Source organism: Tenrec ecaudatus, chromosome 15 (genome assembly GCF_050624435.1).
Source record: "Tenrec ecaudatus isolate mTenEca1 chromosome 15, mTenEca1.hap1, whole genome shotgun sequence".
Lineage (NCBI taxonomy): Eukaryota > Metazoa > Chordata > Mammalia > Afrosoricida > Tenrecidae > Tenrec > Tenrec ecaudatus.
Window position 1 is genome coordinate 78,272,077 of NC_134544.1, and position 26,573 is coordinate 78,298,649.

Sequence of the window (26,573 nt, forward strand, 5' to 3'; positions counted from 1 at the left end):
TGACTTTAAGCTTTTAAGACCCCAAATGTTGTATCTTTTGATAGCTGGGCACCATTCACTATCTCCACCACATTTGCTTATACACCCATTTTGTCTTCGGCAATCGTGTTGGGAAGGTGAGTATCAGAGTACCAGGTTATCAGAACAAAGTGTTCTTGTGTTAAGGGAGGCCTTGAGTAGAGACCCAAAGTCTGTCTGATATCTTAATATTTAACATATAAATACATGTACATTGGTCTCTATCCCTTTCATTAAACATTAATATATTTACATATATACATGCCTATAGTGATACTTCTGTAAATAGCTTTTGCCTCCAATTTCTTTCCTCTACTTCCTTTCACCTTCCTCCTATCCCACAATCATGCTCACCCACCATTTGACTCTTGGTAATTCCTCTCGGATACATTGCACTTGCCAGGCATTATACACCCTCCTGTTCCCTGATCTGTGAGTTTGTTGGCTCCCCATTCCCCCTCTCCACCACTTCCTCTGCCCTGTCCCCCAACACAGCTCCCACTGCTGGTTACATTGTTTTCTCTTTGGGATTGTTCATCCTGCTTATTTTATATAGAGACATAGGGCAAAAGAAAAGCAAAAATAAACAAAGCAAAACGAATACTTATCTGGCAGGGGAAATACCATGATCACGAAGGTGGTTTTCCCAGGGCGAGGTTTATTCATCCATTGCATTCCGGATGTGCTGACCTCTGCGATTTCCCCAAATGTGGGAAAATAGACTGCATCATTTGTGGTAGTGGGGGACTGCAGATCAGGTCTGATGAGGTGCCAAGCCCTGTCCCCCAAGTCAGAAGTCTATTTTCAGGATTCCTTGGGGACTTGGTTACTTTGCTGCCCTGTTGCACTTCCTTTGATTTCACCCCGCGGTGTCTGGGGCAAACTGGGCACACTTTCTGCACAGTGTCTCCAGTGCTGTCCCCAGTAGCACTAGGGTTCAGCGAAGGAATCCCATGTCTCCTGGTGGGGCCAGCCACACGGTCCTCTGTGTGGATTGGCTGCTCCAAGCAGGGATGTCGTCCCCAGGGTTTGCTGGGCCATGATGAGATTCTCACTCTCACTCTCACTCTTGCTTGCTCTCTCCCTCATAGTTTGGGTCTGGACCTCATCGTGTGGGTCTGGACAGATCAGCAAAGAGCAAGGTTCTTGAGAAGATTGATTGACACAATGGCTCCATCAGTGGGCTCAACCCTGGCAATAATTATTACGACGGCACGGGACCGGGCAGTGTTTGGTTCAATTGTACATTGGCTATGGGCTGGAAGCAATTCGATGACACCTAACAACACAGAGCAGATCATGAATCCTGTGTCCTAAGACATCACTGGGTGGGTTTAAACCACCAACCTTTCAGACATGTGTGTACACTTCATCATTTGCATCATGTAGAAACCTCAGTGGCCCTGAGTCTGATTATAAAATCTATCCTTGAGCTTTATCAAAACTCTGGTGCTGGGGGCACCTGTCCGGGTCTTTTTCCCTCCATAAGGCACAGGCGCTTTTACTGCAGGTGAGAATATTTCCTACTTTTACAATACCACTTTTGAATTTGGAAACACCAGGGAAGACTACAAAACCAGTAAATAAAAATGGAGAGATTATCTAGGAACACAGTGAGACAGAGCAGAATCCCCAAACTGAAACCATCTACAACTGGTCCTTGGCCTGATCCTGCGCTCTTCGGGTCCTGAGCGCCCCCTGGAGTCCAGTCTCTTCCCTGCAGAGGAGGTTTGTGTCTGGGCTCTCACTGACTTCCCACATTGTGTCACTTACATTAATGCATGATCATTTCCTCGACATTCATGCTCTTTCTAATCATCTGCAGAAAGAGAGTGTTCTTAGAGTTGTCTCTGGAGATGGTGAATTGACGCTTTGCTCAGTCTGTGTATAATGTAGTCCCACCAGAATAACTAATGTATACAACCCACTGCAGGCCCTTCACTGGAGCCTGATGGGATCAATGCATTTCACAACTATTGAAGGTGAATCCAGACGCTGCACAGGAGAGTCTCCGAGACACCCCACCACCACCACGACTTTCTCAGATCGCCCCCAGATGGTGCTCACACTGGACACCTACAAACACAGAAACACTACGATTAGAGGACACATACACAAACAAATGTACTCGATATTAAACACACACAGCAAGGGTCTACAATGATTACCATGTAAAATGGACAAAGATTGGTGCAAAAGTAGTTTTGTGTATTTGTATTATTAATAGTTATGATATGTATTGATTGAATTTTATATCCTGGATGGCTGTATTGGACTGAACAAAAAATGACAGCACAACAGAACTGTGGGATTCAACCGAAGAGAACCTTGTGGGCTATTTGTAGCAACAACCAACCTGTATAGTGTCAAAATCAAACTGACGTTAATGACCTCATTTTGCATCTAATGGAATTAGAGAAAGATGAGTGTGCCACCGCCCAGGTTTACAGGGGAAGGGGTAGGGGTGCCAGGAAATAATTAATATAAGATCTCAAGTAAATGAAATAGAATGAACACCATCAGTAAGTCAATTAAACAAAAACTGACTCTTTGAGAAGATGACCTCGAGTGATAAATATCCAGTTTTCATGATCATGACAGAAGAAAGAGGATGCAATTCTACATGCTTTCTGAACAACCTCATGCCCACAGCTGTATATATCACAAAAATGGAGGGATTTCTTGGATGGCAAGAAAACCAATAATGTTCCTATGCAAGAAACAAACGATGGCGCTGGTCACCATCATCATGGGTATCTACATCTTAAGAGGGACGAGAGGCTTTTTGCTGGATCTAACTTGGCAACCTTTGCTTCTTTGGACTTAAGCCAATGGCCTGCCATCTGACCTGCCCATTTTGGACTCATTTTCCTGTCTAGTTACAAACCTGACCTGCCAACCTGCCATTCACCCTTCTCCGCAGCCTGTGGTGTTCCTGCCCATCCTGGGTTCGTTAGCCCCTGAAGTGTAACTTCATGTAATTTAGTGGCAGTGTAATTTAGAGTCAGAAAGGGGAACTATGATTTTGGTTTGTGATCATTAAGACTCCTTTAAACTGTGAACACATTTTTTAGAGTACTGACTGCATAGCAGAGTGGGTGAGTTTGATCATAAGCATTAGATAGATATTTTATTTATTTGTTTAAAAGATAATTTGACTGGGGGGCTCTTACAGCTCTTATAACATTCCATATATCAATTGCATCAAGCATATTTGTACATATGTTGCCATCATCATTTCCAAAACATTTTCTTCTTGAACTCTTGGTATTAGCTCTTCTTTTTCCCCTCCCTCTCCCACCATCCCATCCTCTTGAATTCTTGATCAATTATATATTGCTTTTATTATTTTATATCTTACACTGTCTCTTGTCTCCCTTCACCAACATTTCTGTTATGTATCTCCTTCGGGGGTTGGGGAGAGCTATACAGCCAACCTTGTGATGGGTTCTTCCTTTCTCTCCCTCCCTCCTCCCCAACCATTCCCCTCTCCTCATATTGCTACTCCCATTACTGTTCCTAAGGGGTTTATCTGTCCTGAATTCCCTGTGTCAAGAGCTCTTATCTGTACCAATGTGTGTTCTCCAGTTTAGCTAGATTTGTTAGGTAGAACTGGGGTCATAAAAATTAAAAAAAAAAAAGAGGGACGAGAGAGGATTCATTGTGAGCTCTCACACCACAAAGGTTGGTGTGTGTAATGTAAAGCTTATAGAGTGAAAACTACTTACAAACTCATATATAACAATAAAGTACATGTCTCAGAGCTCTGTTTTCCCTTGAGAGTGCTTGTGCTTCTCTGAGTCTGAGGGAGAACTCTTGCCCATATTCTCTACTCATCTGCTTCTAAATATCAGAGGACATGAAAATGCAGCTCTCTGCCACTGATAAACCAGTCAGAGCCCCTGATGTGGGAGATCTCAGAGGACAGTCCCAGTCTCTGGGGTCTCTGGTGTTACCATTTCTGCCCAGAAGCTAGTCCACAAGACTCATAATGAATTTTACACCAAACGTGGCATTCATTCTGGCCATTTTACATGGTAATTGTTGTACACCCTGCTGCTGTGTGTATAATTGTGAGTGCATTTGTTTGTATGTGTGCCATCTAATCACGGTGCCTCTGTGTTTGCAGGTGTCCAATGTGAGGTGAAGCTAGTGGAGTCCGGGGGTGACCCAAGAAAGCCTGGGGGGTGGTCTTCATGAAGTATTCAGTGATTTCTTCATGAAAGCGAGAATCGAGCAGGGCCATGTTTTAAGAACTAACTATTCTTGGATTGGGGCAAGAACTAAGTAGGAGCCCAAAATCCATATGCTAGCCCAGGGGTCCTCAAACGTTTTAAACAGAGGGCCAGTTCAAGGTCCCTCAGACCCGTTGGAGAGCTGGACTATAGTTTTTTTTAAAAAAAACCCAACTATGAACAAATTCCTATGCACACTGCACATATCTTATTTTGAAGTAAAACAAATGGGGCAAAAACACCCGGTGGGCTGGATAAATGTCCTGGGCGGGCTGCATGTGGCCCACGGGCCGTAGTTTGAGGATGTCTGTCAGCTAGCCCATGGGTTTAATAACTCTGATTTACTTTTGCGGTCATGTTATGATAAAACCAAAACCCCAAACAAATAATAACAACAAAAACACACAAAGAGCAGAAAGAAACAAAAAAGCAAAGAAACAAAAGAGAAAATCATTGTCAATCTTCCTCTAGGGTATAAGGCAATTGCACTGATAAAATTCAGCAATTTATTCAATGACAGATGTTTTCCCCCAATCTATGGGCTCTCATTTTGCTCTCCTGATAAAATCATTTTTTAAAATTAAAAAATAATTTTTGTTATTGTATTTGCAATACATAATTTTGTTGAATACTGCCAAAAATGTTACAAACTTTTAATCCTCATTGTATACATTAATGAAATGAATTTCAGAGCAGTTAAGTATCTTGCATGTGCTTACATAACTTATAAATAGCGTGTATGAGATTGAAAACTAATGCATTCTGATTCTAAAAATTATTCTCCTAACTTCCAAGTCTACATAACTAAGCTGTCAAGGCACTTCTGGCGAAGTTTCCTTATTTATTTATTTTTTATAAATTATTTTATTGTTCTTACAGCCCTTCTAACTGTAAGAACAGTTGATGTATGGAATGTCAGAAGAGTTCTTACAGCTCTTCTAACATTCCATACATCAATTGTATCAAGCATATTTGTGCATATGTTGCCATGGTTTCCAAAACATTTTCTACTAAAGCTCTTCTTATAAAACCCTCTTTTTCCCCCTCTCTCCCTCTTTGATCAAATATATATATCTCCTTTGATCAATTGTATATTTATATCCTTTGATCAAGTATATATATATACAATTTTTTTAGTAAGCCTTGCAAGTGCATGGCCTCAAAAAATTAGTTTATGACTCAGAATTGTTCCTCTCCATGGAAATCTTTAGTAAAAAGCAAAAGATTTATACGATCTGAAGAGAAACCAGAGTATGCTCAATTATATTTTGTTATTGTTAATTTGTATCTTACACTGTCCGTTGTCTCCCTTCACCCACATTTCTGTTATCATCCCCTTTGGAGGTGGGGCGGCTATATATCCAGCCATATGATAGGTCCCCCGTTTTTTACCCTTCCCCCTACCTGATCATCCACCTAGCCTCATTACATCACTACTCTCATTATTGTTCCTGAGGGGTTTATCTTTCCTGAAGTCCATGTGTCGAGCGCTCTTAGCTGTACCAATATGTATTCTCTGGTCTATCCAGATTTGTAAGTTAGAACTGGGTTACGGCCTTGCGGGTAGGGAGCGAGTATTCAAGAACTAGATGAATGATGTGTGATTTGTCGGTGCTATACTGCACCTGGGTTGAATCATCCCTTCCTTATACTACTTCTGAGGGTGTGGGTGGTATCCAATTATCTACAGATGGGATTTGGGTTCCACTCCAACCCCCCTCTCTCAAATCAATATAATTGTTTGTTTTGGATCTTTTGAGACCTGATGGCTGATCCCATCAACACCTCATGATCACACAGGCTGGTGTGTTTCTTCCATGTGGGCTCATTTGCTTCCCTGCTAGATGACTGCTTGTTTGACTTGAAGCCTTTAAGACTACAGACGTTATATGTTTTGATAGCTGGGTACCATCCGCTCTCTTCACCACATTTGCTTATGCACCCATTTTGTCTTCAGCAATTGTGTCGGGAAGGTGAGTATCAAAGAGAGCCAGGTAATCAGAACAAAGTGTTCTTGGGTTAAGGGAGGCCGTGAGCGAGGCCCAAATTCCATCTGCTATCTTACACCTTTTCATATAAATATATGTTCATTGGCTTCTATCCCTTTCATTATAAATTAATATATTTACATATCTATAGACCCATAGCTATACCTCTATAAATAGCTTTTGACTCCTATTTCTTCCCTCTATTTCCTTTCACCTTCCTTCTATCCCACTATCATACTCACCTTCCATTTGGCTCTCAGTATTTCCTCTTGGATACATTGCTCTTCATAAAACCCTACTCGGGATTATACACCCTCCTCACCATCAATTTTAGATCTCTTGTTTTTCCCTTTGTCTATGAGTTTGTTGGCTCCCCACTCTCTCTCCCCGCCCAATCTTCTTCCATGTCCCCCCTGAACTGCTGGTCCTGTAGTTTCTCTTTGGGATTGCTCATCCTGCCTATCTTATATAGACAGACAGAGGGTGGAAGAAAAACCAAAACATAATAAAACAAAAACAAAGGAACAACAAAAAATAATAGATAGTTCCAGGTCTGTCTGGTGACCCTAATGTATTTTTTCCGATCAAGTCTGAAGAGGTGACAAGCCCTGTACCCCAGACCAGAAGTCTATTTTCAGGATTCTTTGATGACTTGGTTACTTTGTTCCCCTTACTGTCCAGGTACACTCCCTTTGCCTCTCACCCCACTGTGCATGGGGCATATCAGGTACACTTTCCTGCACAATGTCTCCAGTGCTGTCCCCTGTACTGTTATGGGTCAGTGAAAAAATGTCTTGTCTTGTGGTGGGGCAGGCCCTACGGTGCTCTCTATGATCTGAGCATGATGTCGTCCCTGGGGCTTGATGTGTCATGATGAAGTTCTTTCTCTCTCTCTCCCCCTTAGTTCGGTCCTGTGTGGTCTGGACAGAGCCACCTCTCTCCCCAGGCTATATCTTCAGTGTTGTCCTCTGTATTGCCTTCTGGGGAGACGGTCAACATAGATCGACTTGGGTTGTTCTTACAGCTCTTATAACAATCCATACATCAATTGTATCAAGCATATTTGTACATACATTGCCATCATTATTTACTAAACATTTACTTTTTATGGACACCTTAATATCACTTCCTCTTTTTTCTCTCCCTCCCCCAACACCCGCGTGACTCTTTGATAAATTATGTATTATTATTTTCTTATCTTACACCGACCATGTCTCACTTCCCACAGTTTCTGTTGTTTGTCCTAGAGGGGGTGTGTGTGGTTTATGTGTCAATCATTGTAATCAGTTCCCTCTTCTTCCCCTCCTCTTCCCACCCTCCCACCACCCTCCTGGTATCGCTACTCCCATTCCTTTTCTTGGATTCCGTGTTCATGGGCTCTCATCTCTTATATGTACCTGTGCACATGCTCTGGTCTAGCCCGCAGTGAAAGGAAGGACTGGAGTCATGATAGTGGGGAAAGAGGAAGCATCAAGGAACCAGAGGGATATTGTGTGTTTCATTGGTGCTATTTTGAGCTGTGGTTGACTCATCCCTTTCCTTGTGACCCTTCTGAATAGATGTCCTATTGTCTACAGATGGATTTTGTGTCTCTGCTCTGACCAACCTGGCATTCTGTGATGCTCACACTCCCAGCACAATTTCTGAACACAAAATGGGCACATAAGCAAGGGTGGTGAAGAAATCGGATAGTGCCAGGCTATCAGAAGATATAGCATCTGGGGTCCTAATGACTTGAAGTTAAACAAGCAGCACTCTAGCAGAGAAGCAACTAACCCACATGGAAGAACACCATCTGTGCTATCATGAGGTGTCCACAGGATCAGTTGACAGGCAATAGAAAACCCCAAACAAATAAAAAACCATATTGTTGAGAATGAGGGGTCACGTTTATGATATCATTTAAAATACCATGGCTTGGGTCAGGTACACCATATTCCTCAAGGTAATATTTTTATTATTAAAATTTTAAAGATATATTTTGCAGCAGATTCACCAAACGCAATATGTCATTAAGTTCGGTTTGAGTTGATTTAGTTTAGTCTAGTCTAATTTGATTTAGTTTAATTTAGGACCCAATTGCAGTAAAATCCTGAAGAACTTCATTTTTTACTGTTTTAAGTGGGTAAATACATAGAACACTTAAAATGCTTATGTAGGAGATGTTTGTTTCATTTTCCTCATTAACTTTGTTCATTAAATCATTTATTACAGTGGTATCAATTCAGGAATATTAATTGTATTCTTTACATTTAAAAAAATTATTTTATTGGGGCTCATATAACTCATCGCAATCCATACATACATCAATTGTGTAAAACACACTTATACATTCGTTGCCTTCATCATTCTCAAAATTTGCCTTCTGCTTCGGTTCCTGGAAGCCGATTTTCCTTTTTATCCCAACCCCTTTCCTCCCCACTCACCCCTCCTGTATCCTTTATATTTTTATACAATTCTAAGTTATATATTTTATTGTTCATAGTTGTCCAGATTTTTGATGTATTGAGAACATTTTCATTTCATATTAGGCATTTCCAGTTATGTCTTTTACAATGACACTCTGCAATTTTTCAATGATGTATAATGATTTCATAACTTGGGGACACATACCCATGGTAATGACCTTTATAAAACAGAAAACATTGCTGTGTGCACTTTATTTTGCTTTTAGATTTACAGTCGTTGATCACCTGAAAGTTACTTATGTTAGTATGCTGCCCTGTACCACCCTCAGAGTTGTTCTATTCATTTCAATAGGAACATTTTTAATAGAGTTTTGCTTTCCATCTTGAAATGCCCTAATTATTTTGTAATGTATACAATTATATTAACTCTGTTGTAAAGTTTTATCTTATATTTGAAATAAAAATGTCATATTTCCAACCTGGCAATAACAAGTAGAAGAATTTAACTGCTGTTAACTTACATACATCACCTATTGAGCACCAATTCTCAAGAGTCTTGGCAAAGAGTGCATTGGGAGGAATGGTTGAGGAGTTGAAGCAGGCCTGAACTCAGTCTTACAGATATCAGCATTTTGGGATGCTAGTTTAGCGGTTGATTTTCCTTCTTCCCTCTTTTCATAGATTCCCTGGTTGAGTAGTGGTTATGCATTGGGCTGCTAGCTGCAAGTTCAGCAGTACAAAACCACCAGCTATTCCATGAAGACAGATGAGGATTTCTAGTCCTTTAGAGAGTTACAGTATCTGAAACACTCAAGGACAGGTCTTCCCTGTCCTTTAGGGTCACTTTCACTTGGCATCTATGCAATGTCACTGAGTTGAGTTTGGTATATTTCAACTTATGGATAAAAGCACTTTATAATTACTGTGCATAGTTTATGTAGCTTTATTTTTAAATGATTTGAGGAGAATGGCAGCTTGATTATATTATAAAATTATATTCGCTGTTGTGAAAAAGCTGCCAGATTGTTCTAATGTGACGGTAACATTTGGTAGTTTCTGGCACTCTACATCCTCACCAGTCTTTCATGGTATCAGTCTGTCTTTTGAAGCAGAAGCACAATAGTAAACTTGCGTTACTAATTTATTGACCATTTAACTTGCAATTCTTAATGATAGTTGATGGACCACGACATTCCACATGCTTGCTTGCTAACTTTGAAGACATCAGATCAGATCTCCCCATTTCATCAATTTTGTAATTTGGATTTTAGCTAATTATGTAGTGTCTTTCTTTGAAAATCATTCAGAATGTGGCACTCCTCAACAGCTCATCATCTTCTATTCCTGGATGACATTCACGGAGTATAGAGCCCAGCCACTTTAGTAAACTATTTAATCACTGATGCTCAAGAGGGTCTTCTATTTAAATATAAAAACAAAATCATTTAAATGAAATATTCCCGATATAGTTGCACACTCAGGATAAAATATAGGCCCCATGTGCTGAAGCGAGATCTTTGCTTTAACCCTGGCATAACTCCCATCTTGCAGCCTTAGGCAGCATGAGAGAGTATATGTGGGAGTATATATGAGTACAGTCTCAGAAGCTGATGTCTTACCCAGCAATAAAGATTGGCAAGGAGGCACTGCATTGGCCAGCATTAGACCTTCTCTTTGATGCCAATGTTTTCATCCCAAAGTCATGAAATAACCAAGTAGTTGTCATTTTAAGCTGCAAAGAACTATGCCTGATTTCTCTACAACAGTAGAAAACTGGATAATTTTGATAGCCCTTTCATTGGGCCCCTATTTTTCTACAATTTCCAAGTTCCAAAAATTGGAAAGTTCTGTGGGTATATTGAATAAATTACTGACCATGATTTGGAGCAGTGGGAAAAAACAAAAACAACATATGGAATATAGAGCCCAAGCAACGCTTCTTCAATGTGGAAGGAAACTGCCAGCATATACGGGTACTTTGTAGTACACGTGATAAAAACGTCATTTACAAAGGGTTACTGTGGGAGTTATATAATCATTTGTCAATTTGATGATTAAGAATGTAGGGGTGGAGTCTAGCCTGTCAATCAGATCATAGCCAATGCGGCTTCTGTGTGGGCATGGCCTTCTCATGAGAATTCTGGGAAATCCAGTATTTCATCCTTGGAGGCAGGAAAGACTCTTTCTCACTACTTCACAGCTTGGGAGACACCGCAGCTGAGAGGACAAATTGACCCATCCCGTGCAGCCCTGGGTGCTGGGGAAGCCATTCTGAGACCCCTGCCAGAGCTGTTTCCAATGACACTGGATGCAAAGACTTGCTACCCACTGGCCTGTGATCTTCTAAATTCGGCATCATTGCATGTGTTTCGTGAGTATGAAGAGGACTTTATAGATTGCTGTTGGACATATAGGCTAATATCAGACTTATGGACTTGATCTGGGCTGGGCTGGGCCATTTTCTCAATGTTCAATTGCTCTTGTATATAAATCTACTTCTTATACACACAGAGATGAAAGTGACCTGGACTGAAAAAAAGAAAATAAAGAAAGTGACCTGGACTAATGAGCAGAGATGCACGTAGTCAGAATCTTAAATTGTTCAGACACCCACCAACACCAGATGCCATGAGATGGCAGGCAATCTGCTGCAGTGACTGGGATCAAGTGATTACATTCCAGCCTACATGAGAGAAAATACTCAATTCCGTGATCTCCAACTGACAACTGGGAAACTGTCCTGTGCTTGAATCTCGGGATATTGACTAAACCTCTGGGTTTTTGTTTTTTACCAAATCATTACTTATTCCCCTCAGCAGAATCTGCTCAAGAGAAGCCATGTGAGTTCCACTCTTTAATTGTATTTCAACCTTTAAAAAATTAGAATACATTAGAGATTATACAGTGGTTAGAAGTAAGGAGGAAAATGGATGAGGTCAACCCTCGGTCTGGAACTTTTTGCAGACATTGATATGAGGGATAAAAACGAAGTGGAAATCTGAATGGGAAATAAACTTTAAAATAGCACGTTCAAAGATAGTGCCACTGCTTGCACTGTCAAAAGTATGGATAATTTTCCAAAATGGATGAATCTGTAAGCTTGGTTAATTAATTCAAGGTGAGATCTCTGAGCAGTTATTCAGTGGCCATGCATAACTCGAGAGACTGAGCAGGAATGTTCAGGCTTCAGAAGCACCCATTTCACCTGGGGAAAGGCCACTTCAGTGTCCATGACAAGCCCTAAATGTGGAGGTAACATTCTACCCTTGGTCTGGGAAAGCCAGCACATCTTCAGGCAGTGCTGTAGCTCCTCTGGAAAAGCAGAGTTGTGGTCAAAGACGCTGTTGCTCTGTGTTCTTCTGTGCCTGGTGACAGTTCCCCAAGGTGAGGGTCTCAGATAGCAAAGCTGGTTTATGGGGCCTGTGGTGAGTGCATGTGACTGACAGGAACTTCTCTCTTTATTTCTAGGTGTACTGTCCCAGGTGCTGCTTCAGGAGTCTTTTCCAGGTCTGGTCAAGCACAGTCTATTGTTCTCCCTCACCTGTATGGTCTCTGGTTACTCCATCACCAGTAGCTACTGCTGGAGCTGGCCCCTGGGGAAGGGTCTGCAGTGGTGGGGCCACATATGCTATGGTGGTGATACATAGTATCACTCATCCTTCTGAAGTCCACTCTCTAATCACCAAAGACAATTACAAGAACCAGTTCTCCCTTTAGCTGAGTTCCCTGACTGTACATGACACAGTCCTGTGTTATGTGCAAGGTACACATTGTGGGGACTCAATGTGAGCCCAGACACAAACCTCCCCTGCAAGGGAGGCAAAGAGCAGCAGGAGGCACTAAAGACCCAAAACATCACAGGTCCCCGCCCTAGACAGGCACAGAAGAGCAATCAGGAGGATTTCCTGTTGGAGTCTGCATGTTCTCTAACTGGCTCTCAGCATCTCCAGCGACAGATTTCACTTTTCATTTCTTCCCTACATTTTCTAATCATCACTGCTAACTTGAAAGGAGGAACTAGTAAACTAGTAAACTCTGCTTGCAGTAGAAATATATACATGACTCTGACCCTTCATTATTTTCCTAAATGACCCTTTTTTTTTTTTGACAAGCAGATTATCATGATCATTCTCATCCTACCTGTCACGTAAAAACTGTTGACAATGAATGGAAACACAGGCACATAGACACTCATGAGTGCAATGCATGGTTTAAAATTCCTTGAGCTCCAAGGATATAGAGTATTTATATTCCAAATGTGTTGTGAAGGCACTATTTGTTTTTTTAGCATTAATTTTGGACTGGTATGTTAGATTAGGTGTTTTTCTTTTCTTAAAAATCATTTTATTGGGGGGCTTGTACAACTCTTATCACAATCCATACATCCATCTATTGTCTCAAGCACATTTTTATATTTGTTGCCATCATTTTCAAAATATTTTCTTTCTACCTGAGCCCTGGGTAGCAGCTTCTCATTTTCCTCCTCTCATTCCCCCACCCCACTCCATCATGAACCCTTAATAATTTATAAATTATTATTACTTTGTCATGTCTTACTCTGACTGATGTATCCCTTTACTCACTTTTCTCTTGTCGGCCCCCTAGGAGGGGTTATAGGTAGACCATTGTGATTGGTACCCCATTTCCCCGCACCTTCACCTTCCCCTCTTGCTATAGCTACTCTCAATATTGATCCTGTGGGATTTATCTGTCCTGGATTCTCTGTGTTTCCAGCTCTTACGTGTACCCGTGTACATGCTATGGTCAAGCCAGATTTGTAAGGTAGATTTGGGGTCATGATAATGGGGGGTAGGAGAGGAAAGTTGTATGTTTCATCGGTGCTATACTCCACCCTGACTGGCTTGTCTGCTCCCAGCGACCCTTCTGTAAGGGGTTGTCCAGTTGCCTTCAGATGGACTTTGGGTCTTCACTTTGCACTCCCCGACAGTCACAATGATATGATATTTGTTCTTTGATGCCTGATACCTGATCCCTTTGACACCTTGTGATCACACAGACTGGTGTGCTTCTTCCATGTGGACTTTGTTGCTTCTCATCTAGATGGTCACTTGCTTATCTTCAGGCCTTTAAGATCCCAGATGCTATATCTCTTGATAGCCAGGCAATATCTGCTCTCTTCTCAACATTTGCTTATACACCCAGTTTGTCTTCAGAAATCATGTTGGGAAGGTGAGCATCATGAAATGCCAATTTAATAGAACAAAGTGTTCTTGCATTGAGGGAGTACTTGAGTAGAGCCCCAATGTCCATCTGCTACCTTAATACTAAACCTATAAATATACATACATAGATCTATTTCCCCATCATCATAAATATATTTACATATGTACATGCCGGTATTTAGACCTCTAGAAATGACCTTTGCCTCCTAGCCCTTTCTTCTATTTCCTTTTACTTTCCTCTTGTCCCACTATCATGCTCAGCCTTCATTTGGGTTTCAGTAATTCCTCTTGGTTACATTGCTCTTGATCAAGCCCTACATCCTCATTGCCATAGATTTCAGATAACTTCTTGTTCCTTTGTCCCTGGCTTTGATAACACCCATTTTTTATCCCCTGTCTCCCTATGTCCCTCCCCTGGAATCATCATTCCTGTTGTTCTCCTCCAGATTAGATGGTTTTCATTAATAAGTATAATTCAGTGCCATTTCACTTATGGGTAATGTTTGTTTAATCAACACTACATACACAAACTTTTGTATCTAATTTCTTCTTACGTAAACTTCTGGTAGTTTTTTACCTTGCAGCATTGCATTTAATTTGAACTATAAATTTACTAGTAAACATTTATTTAATACCCTTTAAAAAATTAAATGTATTAGGACAAAATTAACATAAGTACATTCTTTTTATCTGTATCTCCCACCCATCAGTCAGTTCTAGTACTGTTATGAAAACACCCCTTTGTTTCTTCATTTTCTGGTGACTTGAATACTGCTTTGGTTCTGGAAGCTATAATATTGTTCACTGTTGGAGAAATTTAATGGCTTTCCTTTAGTAAGACAGTCTAGGAAGAACTCTTGATGATTTCTCTTCAAAAATTAGCTAATGGAAACTTTACGGGTAGCAATAGAACATTATCCAGTATGCTGCTGGAAGTTGAGCCACCAGTTCAGAATATTTTCAAAATATAACATGGAAAGTGCTGCTTCATCAAGGTAAGGTTACCCTTAGTGACATGGATGGAGAAAGGGTTTCAGGACTTTCATTGCTGATGCTATAGCACTAAAGTGAGAAGCTATAGTATAAATGACAACATTATGGGCATTCCGTAGACTTAGAGAAATACCAGAAGGAATGACCCACTCTGGGACATCAAGGTGAGTTGGCACAAAGAATTCCACAGAGACAATGTGGTAAATTCTGCATTATTGAGCAGTGATAGAAGTCTTCAGAACTTGTGAGGAGTCTTTTAAGGTGCAGCCATTCACCTGTCTCTTCCCCCAAACAAATTAGAGTCGAGATGACCACAGACTAAATCCAGTGGAATAGCGTGGATACACTGAATCCAATGAAATAATGGACCACCCATAAATCAGCCTACAAAATCCTGAGGCCAGAAGAAGAAGATGCTATCTGGCTACCATTGTCGACCTACCTAAAAGGGGTCATGAGAAATAAAAAAACAAACAAACAAATAAATAAATAAAAGGGGTAAAGGTTCACACTTCACATTAGGGATGGGTTAACTAAATGTTTGCAGGCTAATAAAATGTTTGCAGGCTAATAAAATGTTTGCAGGCCAATTATAGCATGCTAACTTTTAAGATAATAATTTTGTATCTCCCACATATAAGGTCATAAATATAAAAATGGCCCTTCAAAAGATACAACAAAAATATTTCCCTACCCTTACCTTAGGAGTCCTGGATAAAGTGGTGAAATATGTAGAACACCATTTTAAAAAGACAAGGCTTACTGGTTGGAGAGAGACTAGTGGAATCCGTGAGCGATTAGACCTCAGTAAGCCTTCAGGCTTGGGACATATCTCATTCCAGTTGCTCAATGTTTCACTGAACCGTAGATAGCATGGTGAGAAATAAACAAACCACTAGGGAACACACACTCAGGATGATTGACCATTTGAAAAAAAAAATGGCAGCATTTATCCAAGTACAAAATACTCTGCCAGAGAAGTAGTAAAAACAAAGTAATACAAATTGGAAGCCAGGGGGTAAGTGGGAGAAGTGCTATTGTATTATGGGGATTACAATCAATGACATAAAACAACATGGGTATGGATTTTTGAGAGGAAAGCAGATTTGCTCTGTTAACATTCCTCCAAGTCAAGGTAAAAACTAAATACCACAAGATGCTAAAGAAATTAATGTCTATAAAATAAGACTGTGGAATTATGAAATATGCCTCCAATACACTTGGAATTTCCATAAATCACTAGAATGCTGAATATTGATATCTTGGGTATGCAAAACTTTAAGTGGATGTTTAAATGGATTGATGTTTTGGGGATCCATAATTCTATGGTTTACTGTTTCTGGAATGAAAAATTGAAGAAAAAATGATCTTGTATTCATTATCCAAATCATTTCATCCTGAAATACAACGTTCAAAGTCAGTGAAAAGTTAATATCCATAGGCTGCCAAGGAAGACTAATTTAAAGTTTACTGAAGTTTAAGATGAAAAAATGAAAAAATTTAATGAACTGCTGCAGTCTCATAATTAATTAATAATTAATCACATGAAAAATCAGGAGTCATAATTAATCACATGAAAAATCAGGAGGCACTATAAATTCCATGAGTGATTGAAATACAAAGTTTTTAGAAAGTTGTCACAAAGTTTCAAAAGTTGAAAAACACAGCTTTGTTGATTGGATATTAGGGATTGCATGATAGATAGAATTCTTCATGACAAGTAATTTATTAATCACAAGCCTTACTTTTAAATACTCCACCACATGAATATGCAAATAATCAGAGATCTACTAGATCAAATATGAGTATGTTGTGTTTCCTGAAGGATCGTTTAACTAGCATACCCTCCCCGACAGAAACGCTGAGGAGACAGCTCTCACACCATGGACTGGATCTTGAGAATCCTCTTCCTGGTGGTGGCAGGTACCGGGAAAGAAGTCACCAGTCTCAGGGAGGAGGAAGTGGTTGTAGCTACTCTAGATTGATTTTGTCCACCTGTCTTCACTCAACAGGCAGTGACTCTGAGGTCCAGCTGGTCCAATCTGGTGCTGAAGTGAAGAAGCGGGGTGCTTCAGTGAAGATCTCCTGCAAAAATTCTGGATACTCACCAGTTACCTTATTGACTGGGTGAGGCAGACCCCTGGACACAGGTTTGAGTGGATGGGAGAGATCTACACTAGTAATGGTGGAACAAGATACCCACCAAAGTTCCAGAGCAGAGTCACCATGACCAGGGAAACATCCATAAGCACAGCCTGCATGGAGCTGAAAGGTCTGAGTTCTGAGGACACACCATGTATTACTGTATGAGGGGCACTCAGTGAGATAACCCAGTGAGACAGCTGTGCTGGGCTCACAGAAGATAGTCAACCAAGGTACAGGCTGCCAATTTTTTTCAGATGGGTAATCAAGAGAACAAAAAGAAAACCAACAAACATGTATTTACTTAAATTGTTTGAGACAGTGCCCAATGCATGTTCCCCAAAATCAAAATTTAGGGAGGCAGGAGAGGGATGAAGGTCCCTTACTGATTTATTTATTTTCCCATTGGGTAGAAGAGCCTAGCATCCAGTTGGAGCCAGTGAGCTTGGTAGCAAAGCAGATTCTGTATGCAAGGGTTTATTCCAAATAAAATGTATATGCATATGTTTGGTCAGTCAGTGGATTGCTGCAAACAAGTTCTCTAAGCCATACAGTTGTCTTAGTTTCCTTAGAGAGTCTTTAAAAAAGAAAGAAAGAATGAAAAGCACGGTCTGTGTTTTGTACTGTGTGGAAGAAAAGTATTTTGAACCGAAGGCTATTATCGCGTATTTAAGAAACTCAAGGGGACATGAAACTTTGGCTGCTCGATATAAAATAGTGCTTTTTAGATGAATTGAGCATTTTAAGGAAGGTCTTGAAGATCTCAAAGATAGATTCCAAGTAGAGGTCAGATCAGAAGTTTATGGAGAATGGTGGGACTGCTTTTATTTTTGTTTGTTTACTTATTGTTGTACAGGTTATATCTTGTGTCATTTCTGGGTGGGCATATGGTTGTCATGGGGCTAAGGATTAATCCTGCTAAGAAAACTGAAAATTGCATTGGTGAGAAAAATGTCAATGATGATTGACTTTACATCACAACACAAATCATGTCAATGCTTTGAGAGTAGTAAAGGTTATCCTAAGAAATTTTATTGTAAGAGACTCTGCCATGTTGGGTGAGCTGAAAACTGTCCAAATACCTATTATTAGGAGACTGTATAAAGAAACTCTGATACATACACACAATAGAATACCATGCATTTCTGAAAAACAGGGATGGCATTATGAAACACCACATGATGTGAAGGGACTTGGAAATCATTATGCTGCGTGCAGTTAGTTAATCACAAAAGGACAAATATAGTATGTGTCCACTAATGTTTGATGGACACCAAGATGAAGGAAGGCTTTTACCCTCAGGGTGTGCAATAGTCTGAGCTGGTCTCCCAAGCAACAAGATAGAGAGCCTGCCAAGTGCTCATGGGACATAAATCACCTGCTTTATGTGTACGTGTTAAAAACCTCTCTGACAGAGGACATTTCATCTCAACTGGGGTCAGATTTTCAAGCAGGGGCTAGAAGATCATTCAATTGCTGCCATACAACATTGTGCTAAGGTCACTCAAAATCAGTAGACACATCTACAATACTGGATTGAGACTATACTTGTGTAGTCTTGGGATCCAATCCCAGTAGCCACAAAGTCAAGGGAATAGAAAACACTATTGGCTAAATGTGTGTTAGAAACATCTGCAACTTAAATGGTCTTGAATAGAAATTATATGACTTTGGCTACAAAGGATTATCTTCCCAAGCGACTGCTGGCATTGGAGCCTCTGCTCATTTGGTTGACTTTGCCGTGGTTCTCAACCTGTGGATCATGACCTCTTTGGGGAATCGAACGACCCTTTCACAGGGGTCACTTAAGACCATCAGAAAACACGTTATGATTTACATTATGATTCATAACAGTAGCAAACTTACAGTGATGATGTAGCAACAAAATAATTTTATGGTTGGGGTCAGCGACATCATGAAGAACTGTACTAAAGGTCGTGGCATTAGGAAGGTTGTGAACCACTGCTTTACAGGAGCACATCGAGCAGTGGGAATTTCTTTAAATAAAAAATACTATGGAACAAAAGGTCCTGTTCCAGGCTATTCTGTTCCAACAGCAGTACATGGCGTTATAACAGCGTGGGGGAAAGACCATGAAAAAGATGCATTAAAAATCATAGTAACGCAGTTTTCATTAGTGCCTGTATTTGCAGTCGGCCATAGCTATGACATTTTTAATGCATGTCAGAAAATATGGGGTGAAGATTTGAGACATGTAATAATATCAAGAAGTACAGAATTGCCACTAATAATCAGAACTGACTCTGGAAATCCTTTGACACTGTATTTAAGTTTGGTCCATGTTATAGAGAATTCAAAGGGTTACAAGTTACTGCCACCTTACCTAAGAGTTATTTAAGAGAATGGAATAGATATTAATACCTTATAAGCAAATTGTATAAGGGGTGAAAGGAAAAAAGGGGAGTGTTGAAAATATTCCCTTTGTTTCTGGTGGAACTTTGCTACAGAAGTTAACAAGAAATCTCTTAAAATATTCCTTCAAGTGTAATTATGTGGTAGCTTATGTATTTAAATCCATAGTTCTATTGGATCAAACATAATTGTACAATTGCTGCCATCATCAACTGTGATACCTTCATATCAGCTCCCCGTATCCACTCCCATCCCAACCCTGCAACCCCCAGAACCCTCAATATATATGTATATTTTGCTGTAACTTCCACCATCCCATGCATCCTATCACCTGAAATTCTGATGTTTGTTCCCTTTGAGTGGTGTTATACAGTCACCATTGCTGTTAGTTTCTCCCTCCCCCACCTCCCCACTTCCCCCGAAAAGACCTGCATGGGACTTCAATGAACCAGAAGGTAGGGAGAGGCTCCGAATTTATCGCCAGGTTCTCATGCCTGATTTCTGAGTGGCAGCAAAAAAGCCGCCCAATTTGACCAAGGTGGGTAATGTAAGGCAAGGTCCCCAGGAAAGTCCAGCTGCATTCTTAGAACGCATCATGGAAGCTTTTAGGCTGTATACCCCATAAACCTGACATCAGAGGAAAGTAGGGCTGCAGTAATAATGGCTTTTATTAATCAAGCTGCACCAGATGTCAAAAGAAAGTAGAAAGGCTGGGGAAAAAATTTTAAGGATTTGTCGGAGGTGGCAGTGAAGGTCTATAACAATAGAGAAACCTCAGAAGAGAGGAAAGAAAGACAGCGGATGGAAGATCGAAGGTTCCAGGCAGGAGAAACCAGGAAGATTACAAGGGAAATTGCCCAAGTATTAGTGGCAGCTACTGCAAGTGAAGAGGGAGAACAAGGGAATGCGTTAATAGAAATGGGAGGCCTAGACTAGGAAAAGATCAGTGCAGCTACTGCGAGGAAAGAGGGCACTGGGCCAGAGATTGTCTCAAAAAAGAGCTTTTGAAAGGAATGATATGGTGCTGGCATTGCCAGGAGGATGGACACCAGTTTGACAGGTGCCCCAATCTTCATAAGCCAGCATGTCCCCTATTTTTAAGGAAGGGGGAAAAAGGCAGGACCTAGAATGAGGAACTCGGGGTTCAGAATCACTCCCCGAGCTTAGGGTACCATGATTGGTGGAGGGGAAACTGGTTGATTTCTTGGTTGACACAGAGGCAAAACACTCGGTCCCCACCCACAACAATGAAAAACTGTCGTCTTGTATCAGCTGGGTGCAAGGTGTCACAGAGACCAACTGGTACTGATGGACTTCTACGCGCAAAATGGACCTCAGCGTGGGTCAAGTAAGTCACTCGTTCATGCTCATCCCAAAGTGCCCGACACCCCTGCTAGGAAGAGATATTTTAACCAAGTTAAATGCCCAAATATACTTTAAAACGAACAAGTCTGCTTGGCAGACTAAAAAAGACACTTTTAACTACTCCACACCACCAACCAGGATGAATATCAGTACTCACAGTAAAAAGAAAGATTCATAACTGCTAAAAGAAAAGAAATAAAGAATAAGACTGAGGTGCTGCAGCCACTGGAAGCTGTAACACTGCCAAAAGCTGTGGCAGTGGTGCACACACCCAGCCATCAACAAGGAGACTCCATGGAAGCTAAGGGCCATTGTGCCGCAGACAAGGAGGTGCAAAAGGCTGCGGTCCAAGAAAAGGAAGGAGATGGACCTGTAGAACCAGGTGGGCAAGTATGCCTTGTTCAATTTTCTTTTCCAGGAAAGGGGTCCTTTCCACATGTGCCTGGCTACACAGCTGAAGAACTTTGGGTCAAACAAGAGCTGTAAGCCCTAATAGAAGAGGGCTCGCCGTGGCTAAAAGCCCAGAACAATCTTATCCTCCCGGCTGAGGTGGGACGCAAGAGATGCTGTACAACTTACACCGTACTACTCATTTGGGGAAAAAGACGCTACAATTGTTGCAAACTGCCAAACTACAGTTCAAAGACCAAGGACTGACTGCAGAACAGCTGGTGAGCCAATACCATGTCTGCCAAGAAATGAAACCAGGTAAAATTATAAATATGCATCAAGGGGCTAGAGAAAGAAGTAAGCAACCTGGGCTACATTGGGAGGTGGATCTCACTGAGATCAAGCCAGGCAAATATGGTTACAAGTACTTGTTAGTCCTCGTTGAGACTATTTCAGGTAGGGTAGAAGCTTTCCCAACTAAAAGAGAGACAGCCCTGATAGTAGCAAAAAATGTGTTAAAAGAAATAGCTCCAAGATATGGAATGCCTCAAACAATTGAATCCAACAATGGGCCTGTTTTTGTAACCGAGGTCGTTCAGAATTTATCCTGGGCTCTGGGGACAAATTGAAAACTGCATTGTACATACAACCCAAAAAGCTCTGGGCAAGTAGAGAGAATGAACAGAACTTTAAAGTAGACTTTGACCAAATCCGCTTCCAAGACTGGCGAAAACTAGGTGACTCTCCTCCCGTTTGCTATATTCCGTGTGCGGAATTCCCCCATGTTTGAATTGACACCTTTTGAAATTGTGTATGGTAAACCACTCCCCATTATCCCTAGAGCATTCAATCTGCTCTATGCAGGCCTGATGAGATATTAGGGGCTATGCAAGCCTTGCAGAGCAGACAGGCCAATGTTTGACCTACCATTCAGGCTGTTTGCCAAAATGCATTGAGCAGGCAAATGCAGTTGCAAGTCAACATGAGCATTTGCCTGGAGATTAGGTCTGGGTTCAAAGGTTCCATAGCAAAAATCTAGAAACCAAATGGAAGGGGCCTTATCAGGTTGTTTTAACCTCCCCTACAGACTTACAGGTGGAGGATGGGATAGCTGCCTGGATTCACCACAGCCATACCCGCCTAGCAGAGCCTCTGGAAAAGGTGTGGACGGTAACTCAGCACCCCACCAACCCCCTTTGGGTGCGCCTCAGTAGACTATCATGATCCTGTGGCCTGTGGCCCTCTGGGTGTTCCTCTCTGCGATTATCAAGGAAAATGAGACTATAACCAACATGAACCTTAGATTCACACCTGGACTCTAAAAAATGTAGTCACCGGTGACATTCTGGCAACAGTAAGTAAGACACATCCAATAACTGCGATGTGGTATCTTGAAATATTTTTCAGCCTTGAACAGCTCTGGCAAGAGAGAAGGATTGGTCCTGCCCCCCGAGTGGCATGGCATGTCGGGTATAGCACACCTTTAAATAATAAACTGGTCATGAGGAAACAGGGGTTTCATGTGTGCCCTATGACATGGCCTCAGGGCACTGACAGAGCAAAGTTGTGGGGACGCAGCCTGCAGCAGGGGTCTTCCAGTAAAGCATGATGGCCCTATTGTTCTGAATGGGCTTGTGTAACCACCAATGATGGTGACTGGAAATGGAGTTCTAAAGAAGACTCTGGGTCAATGAAATTTGTGTCAAGTAATAGTGCTGATGCCAATAATACCATAAAAATCACCATCCACATCACTGGGAAACCTGGATCCGAGGAATAATGTGGGCCTTCCGAAGTAATAGCCACCCCAGTACCAAAAGTCCTACATACTGTAACATCAACGGCTGGTCCAGAAGACACGCAGAACAGGGTTTATCTCAGTTCTCCTTTGTTTGATTTAATAGTATCAACATATAATGCTTTAAACAGTACTAACCCAAATGCTACCAAAAGTTGTTGGCTTTATTATAGTATAGAACCCCCATAATATGATGCCTTAGCTATAAACAGAATTTTGGTCCAGGAGGCTGATGCAAGTTGTGACTGGAATAGCCGTAAGAAAAAAAGTTTCACAATAGAAAATGTTCAAGGAATTGGAGCGTGTGTGGGAAAAATTCCAAAAAAATATGAGCCCTCATGTATAAACATAAATTCTCAGGTCAACCAAAGCAGTAAGTGGATAATTCCTACTAAAAGTAGTTTGTGGATATGTTCAAATTCCTACCCTTCCCCTTGCCTGTATACCAAGTTGTTACACTCCACCAATGCTACAGAATTCTGTGTAAATATAATTCTTTTCCCGTGGGTTATTTACCATTCGTGGGAAGATGGATGCTTACAATGGTCAAACCAGCACTACCAGAAGGTTAAAAGAGAACCTGTCACTGTTTTTTTATTATTAAACATTTTATTAGGGGTTCATACAACTCTTATCACAATCCATACATATACATACATCAATTGTGTAAAGCACATCCGCACATTCCCTGCCCCAATCATTCTCAAAGCATGTGCTCTCCACTTAAGCCCCTTGCATCAGGTCCTCTTTTTCTGTCACTGTTTTAACTGTTGCTCTGTTACTCAGAGTTAGCGCTGCTGGAGCGGGCACAGAAATAGCTGCTCTAAGCAACCAAAATAATGGACTGACCCAGTTCTAGAGTTTAATTGATGAGGATTTAGCCAGACTAGAAGATGCAATAACGCATCTAGAAAAATCTGTAAGCTCTCTTTCTGAGATAGTCCTACAAAATTGTAGAGGGTTAGATTTAATTTTTCTACAGCAAGGAGCAGTGACCAGCCCCCCCACCCCCCACCGATTGACCAGTCAAGAAAACACGTGCGAAACTGCTTGCCAACCACCACTGGACAATGCTGGCACCAGAAGTTTTCTCTAATCAATTTAAAGAACAGCAACATTGGACTGCCCCCTGGCCCTGGCCCCATAAAAGCCCAGTGAACAAAGAACTCAGGGCTGATTCCCTTTGGCTGCTGGGTCCCCACTGTGTTGGGCAGTGGAGGGAGGGAAGCCCTAGCTTGAGCTAGCAAATAAAATCCTTTTGCTGCTTTTGCATCTCAACTGGTCACAATTCTTCCAGGCGCCCAAGGTGAGCTCGCATTCCCTCCCCCAATCCAACACTAGGGGATGAGAATTATATTACAGTTGAGTCTCAACTACAGTTTACTCAACAGATAATAGGATAGATACGTGAGGTGTGCTTGAGTGCCTGGGAAAAGATAATTCCATCAGGAGAGAGAAAGCCAAGTTGCATGGCTATAAGACAGCGGATTGATGAATCCTATGCTGACTTTGTGTTCCAAAAGTTCTATTTCCAAATGTGTAAAGAATGTCCAGGCAGTAAGAGACTTAGTGCATAAGCTATCTTATGATTTCTCCAATAAGCGTTGTAAAAATACCTTCCACAGGGAACAGGGCACTCTGCTAGATTATCTCAGGATATGCAGGAATGTAGAGACAGAGGAATACAAGGCCGACCTCATGGCAGCTGCACTGGCAAATTATATCAGACCTAGAAAAAAGTGTTTTAGTTGTGGGAAGACAGGTCATCTTCACAGAGAGTGTAGGCAGAGCAGGCTGCGGCCTATGTCAGAGCATGGGCCAGGGCCATCAAGTGGGTTTAATAGAACCTGAACTCTGCCCCTCTGTAGGAAGAGAACTCCTTAGCCAAGACTTCCCAGTGGGGAAATAGTGGAAGGAGCTTGATACAGACCCTGCCAATCAAAGCATGGGAGGCAAGGTGTCTGCCTGCCAGAGCAAAGAAGAGAGAAACCTCAGGTATCACCCAGCTTCACAGCAGGAGACCAGACCTAACCAACCAATCTTGCAAAAGCCCAGGCTCTGTTCTCCCTGCTGTTGTTTTGACTAACTAACAGATGGCTCTCAGAAGCCCTCACAGCTGTTTGCTGATTCTAGAAGCAGGAACCTCTTATTGAAAAAGTAATACACCTTGGGGATGAAAGCCAGAGTGAATCATGTCTTGTTTTTGTTCTTGTACAGGAGCCAAAAATCTATATATCATCTCTGTGCAGGGGATCAAGGGCCGGCTAAGCAGACTGCCCACTGCCGGAGTGGGTGACATAGTGATGGCCACAGTCAAGAAAGGCAAACCCGAGCTCAGAAAGAAGGTCCATCCTGCAGTGGTAATACGGCAACGGAAATCCTACCGGAGAAAAGATGGTGTGTTCCTTTCTTTCGAAGATAATGCGGGGGTCATTGTGAACAATAAAGGCGAGATGAGAGGTTCGGCCATCACAGGACCCGTTGCAAAGGAGTGTGCGGACTTGTGGCCCCAGATTGCATCCAATGCCGGCAGCATTGCGTGATTTTGCCATGTTTGTGAAAACCTCCAACAACCCTATTAAAAATTACTCACACACACACCCCCCAAAAAAGAAGAAGTAATACAGTTTTTATCAGGAAGTTTTAACCTAAATACTCAAGAAATTCAAATTGATACTGGAGTTGATAAGAGTTGGGAGAAAAAGCCAAAAGCTGTGATTAAATTAGAAATTATTAAGAGCAGCAATTGGTGTCCACTACCAAAGAACTAATTGTGATTGTTAGCCTAAATAGAACCATTTTATATTAAGCAATCATTCTGCATCAGTCCTAAAGTGCAATCTCAGGCCTTATAACATTTTCAAAAAAAAAGAAAGAAAGAAAGAAAGAAAAGGCCAACTAGCCCCTTGTTCCTAAAAACCAGCAAACGACTATCCTGTGCCAGAAAATTGTGCAACCTCAAAGTCTGCTTGCTCAGTCGCGCTGCTTAACGGCCAGTTTTGCTTCTGTACCAGCCTGCTTAGTCGCACTGTTCAACCCCAATTTCTGCTTGTATACCAGACTGCTTGCACAGTATAGCAATCTAATGAAGCCTTATAAAAAACCAAGTCTGTAAGCGAAAGGGACCAGCCGATGGCCACATTTTGTCTAGGGCTGGCTGGTCCCTGCGCAGGTTTCTTTTGTTTCCAAAACTTTTATTTCTTTTTTTTTTCTTTTTTTTTTTCTTCTTTTACATTTTATTAGGGACTCCAACAACTCTTACCACAATCCATACATATACATACATCAATTGTATAAAGCACATCCATACATTCCCTGCCCCAATCATTCTCAAGGCATTTGCTCTCCACTTAAGCCCCTTGCATCAGGTCCTCTTTTTTTTTTCCCCTCCCTCCCCTTTCCCCCCTCCCTCATATGCCCTTGGTAATTTATACCTCGTTATTTTGTCATATCTTGCCCTATTCGGGGTCTCCCTTCCCCCCTTCTCTGCTGTCCCTCTCCCAGGGAAGAGGTCACATGTGGCTCCTTGTAATCAGTTCCCCCTTTCCAACCCACTCACCCTCCACTCTCCCAGCATCGTCCCTCACGCCCTTGGTCCTGAAGGTATCATCCACCCTGGATTCCCTGTACCTCCAACCCTCATATGTAACAGTGTACAGCCTCTGTCCTATCCAGCCCTG

General features: G+C 41.5%; 1 protein-coding gene, 1 non-coding gene and 1 pseudogene across 2 annotated transcripts; 2 read left to right on the forward strand and 1 right to left on the reverse strand.

The window, feature by feature from the left end:
- The first annotated feature begins 618 nt into the window (after positions 1 to 618).
- Positions 619 to 806, forward strand: LOC142428220 (U1 spliceosomal RNA; annotated as a pseudogene).
- A 4,586-nt stretch (positions 807 to 5,392) lies between these two features.
- Positions 5,393 to 5,508, reverse strand: LOC142428300 (U5 spliceosomal RNA). Its single transcript, XR_012780224.1, has one exon. It is a non-coding gene; the product is annotated as a U5 spliceosomal RNA (small nuclear RNA).
- Positions 5,509 to 16,708: 11,200 nt separating this feature from the next.
- LOC142427530 (large ribosomal subunit protein uL14-like) lies at positions 16,709 to 25,436 on the forward strand. Its single transcript, XM_075532761.1, has 4 exons — positions 16,709 to 16,748; positions 16,838 to 16,952; positions 17,824 to 17,909; positions 25,111 to 25,436. Exons 1-4 carry the CDS (start codon positions 16,709 to 16,711, stop codon positions 25,434 to 25,436), a joined length of 567 nt encoding a protein of 188 aa, XP_075388876.1.
- The last annotated feature ends 1,137 nt before the right edge of the window (positions 25,437 to 26,573 follow it).

Excerpts from the sequence above, each read along its gene's own strand:
- LOC142427530 (XM_075532761.1), top strand. The coding sequence starts at position 16,709 with ATGGACTGGATCTTGAGAATCCTCTTCCTGGTGGTGGCAG. Across the intron at positions 16,953-17,823 it reads CCAGTTACCTTATTGACTGG|GTTATATCTTGTGTCATTTC; the intron begins GTGAGGCAGACC and ends ATTGTTGTACAG. Across the intron at positions 17,910-25,110 it reads GAAAACTGAAAATTGCATTG|GAGCCAAAAATCTATATATC; the intron begins GTGAGAAAAATG and ends GTTCTTGTACAG.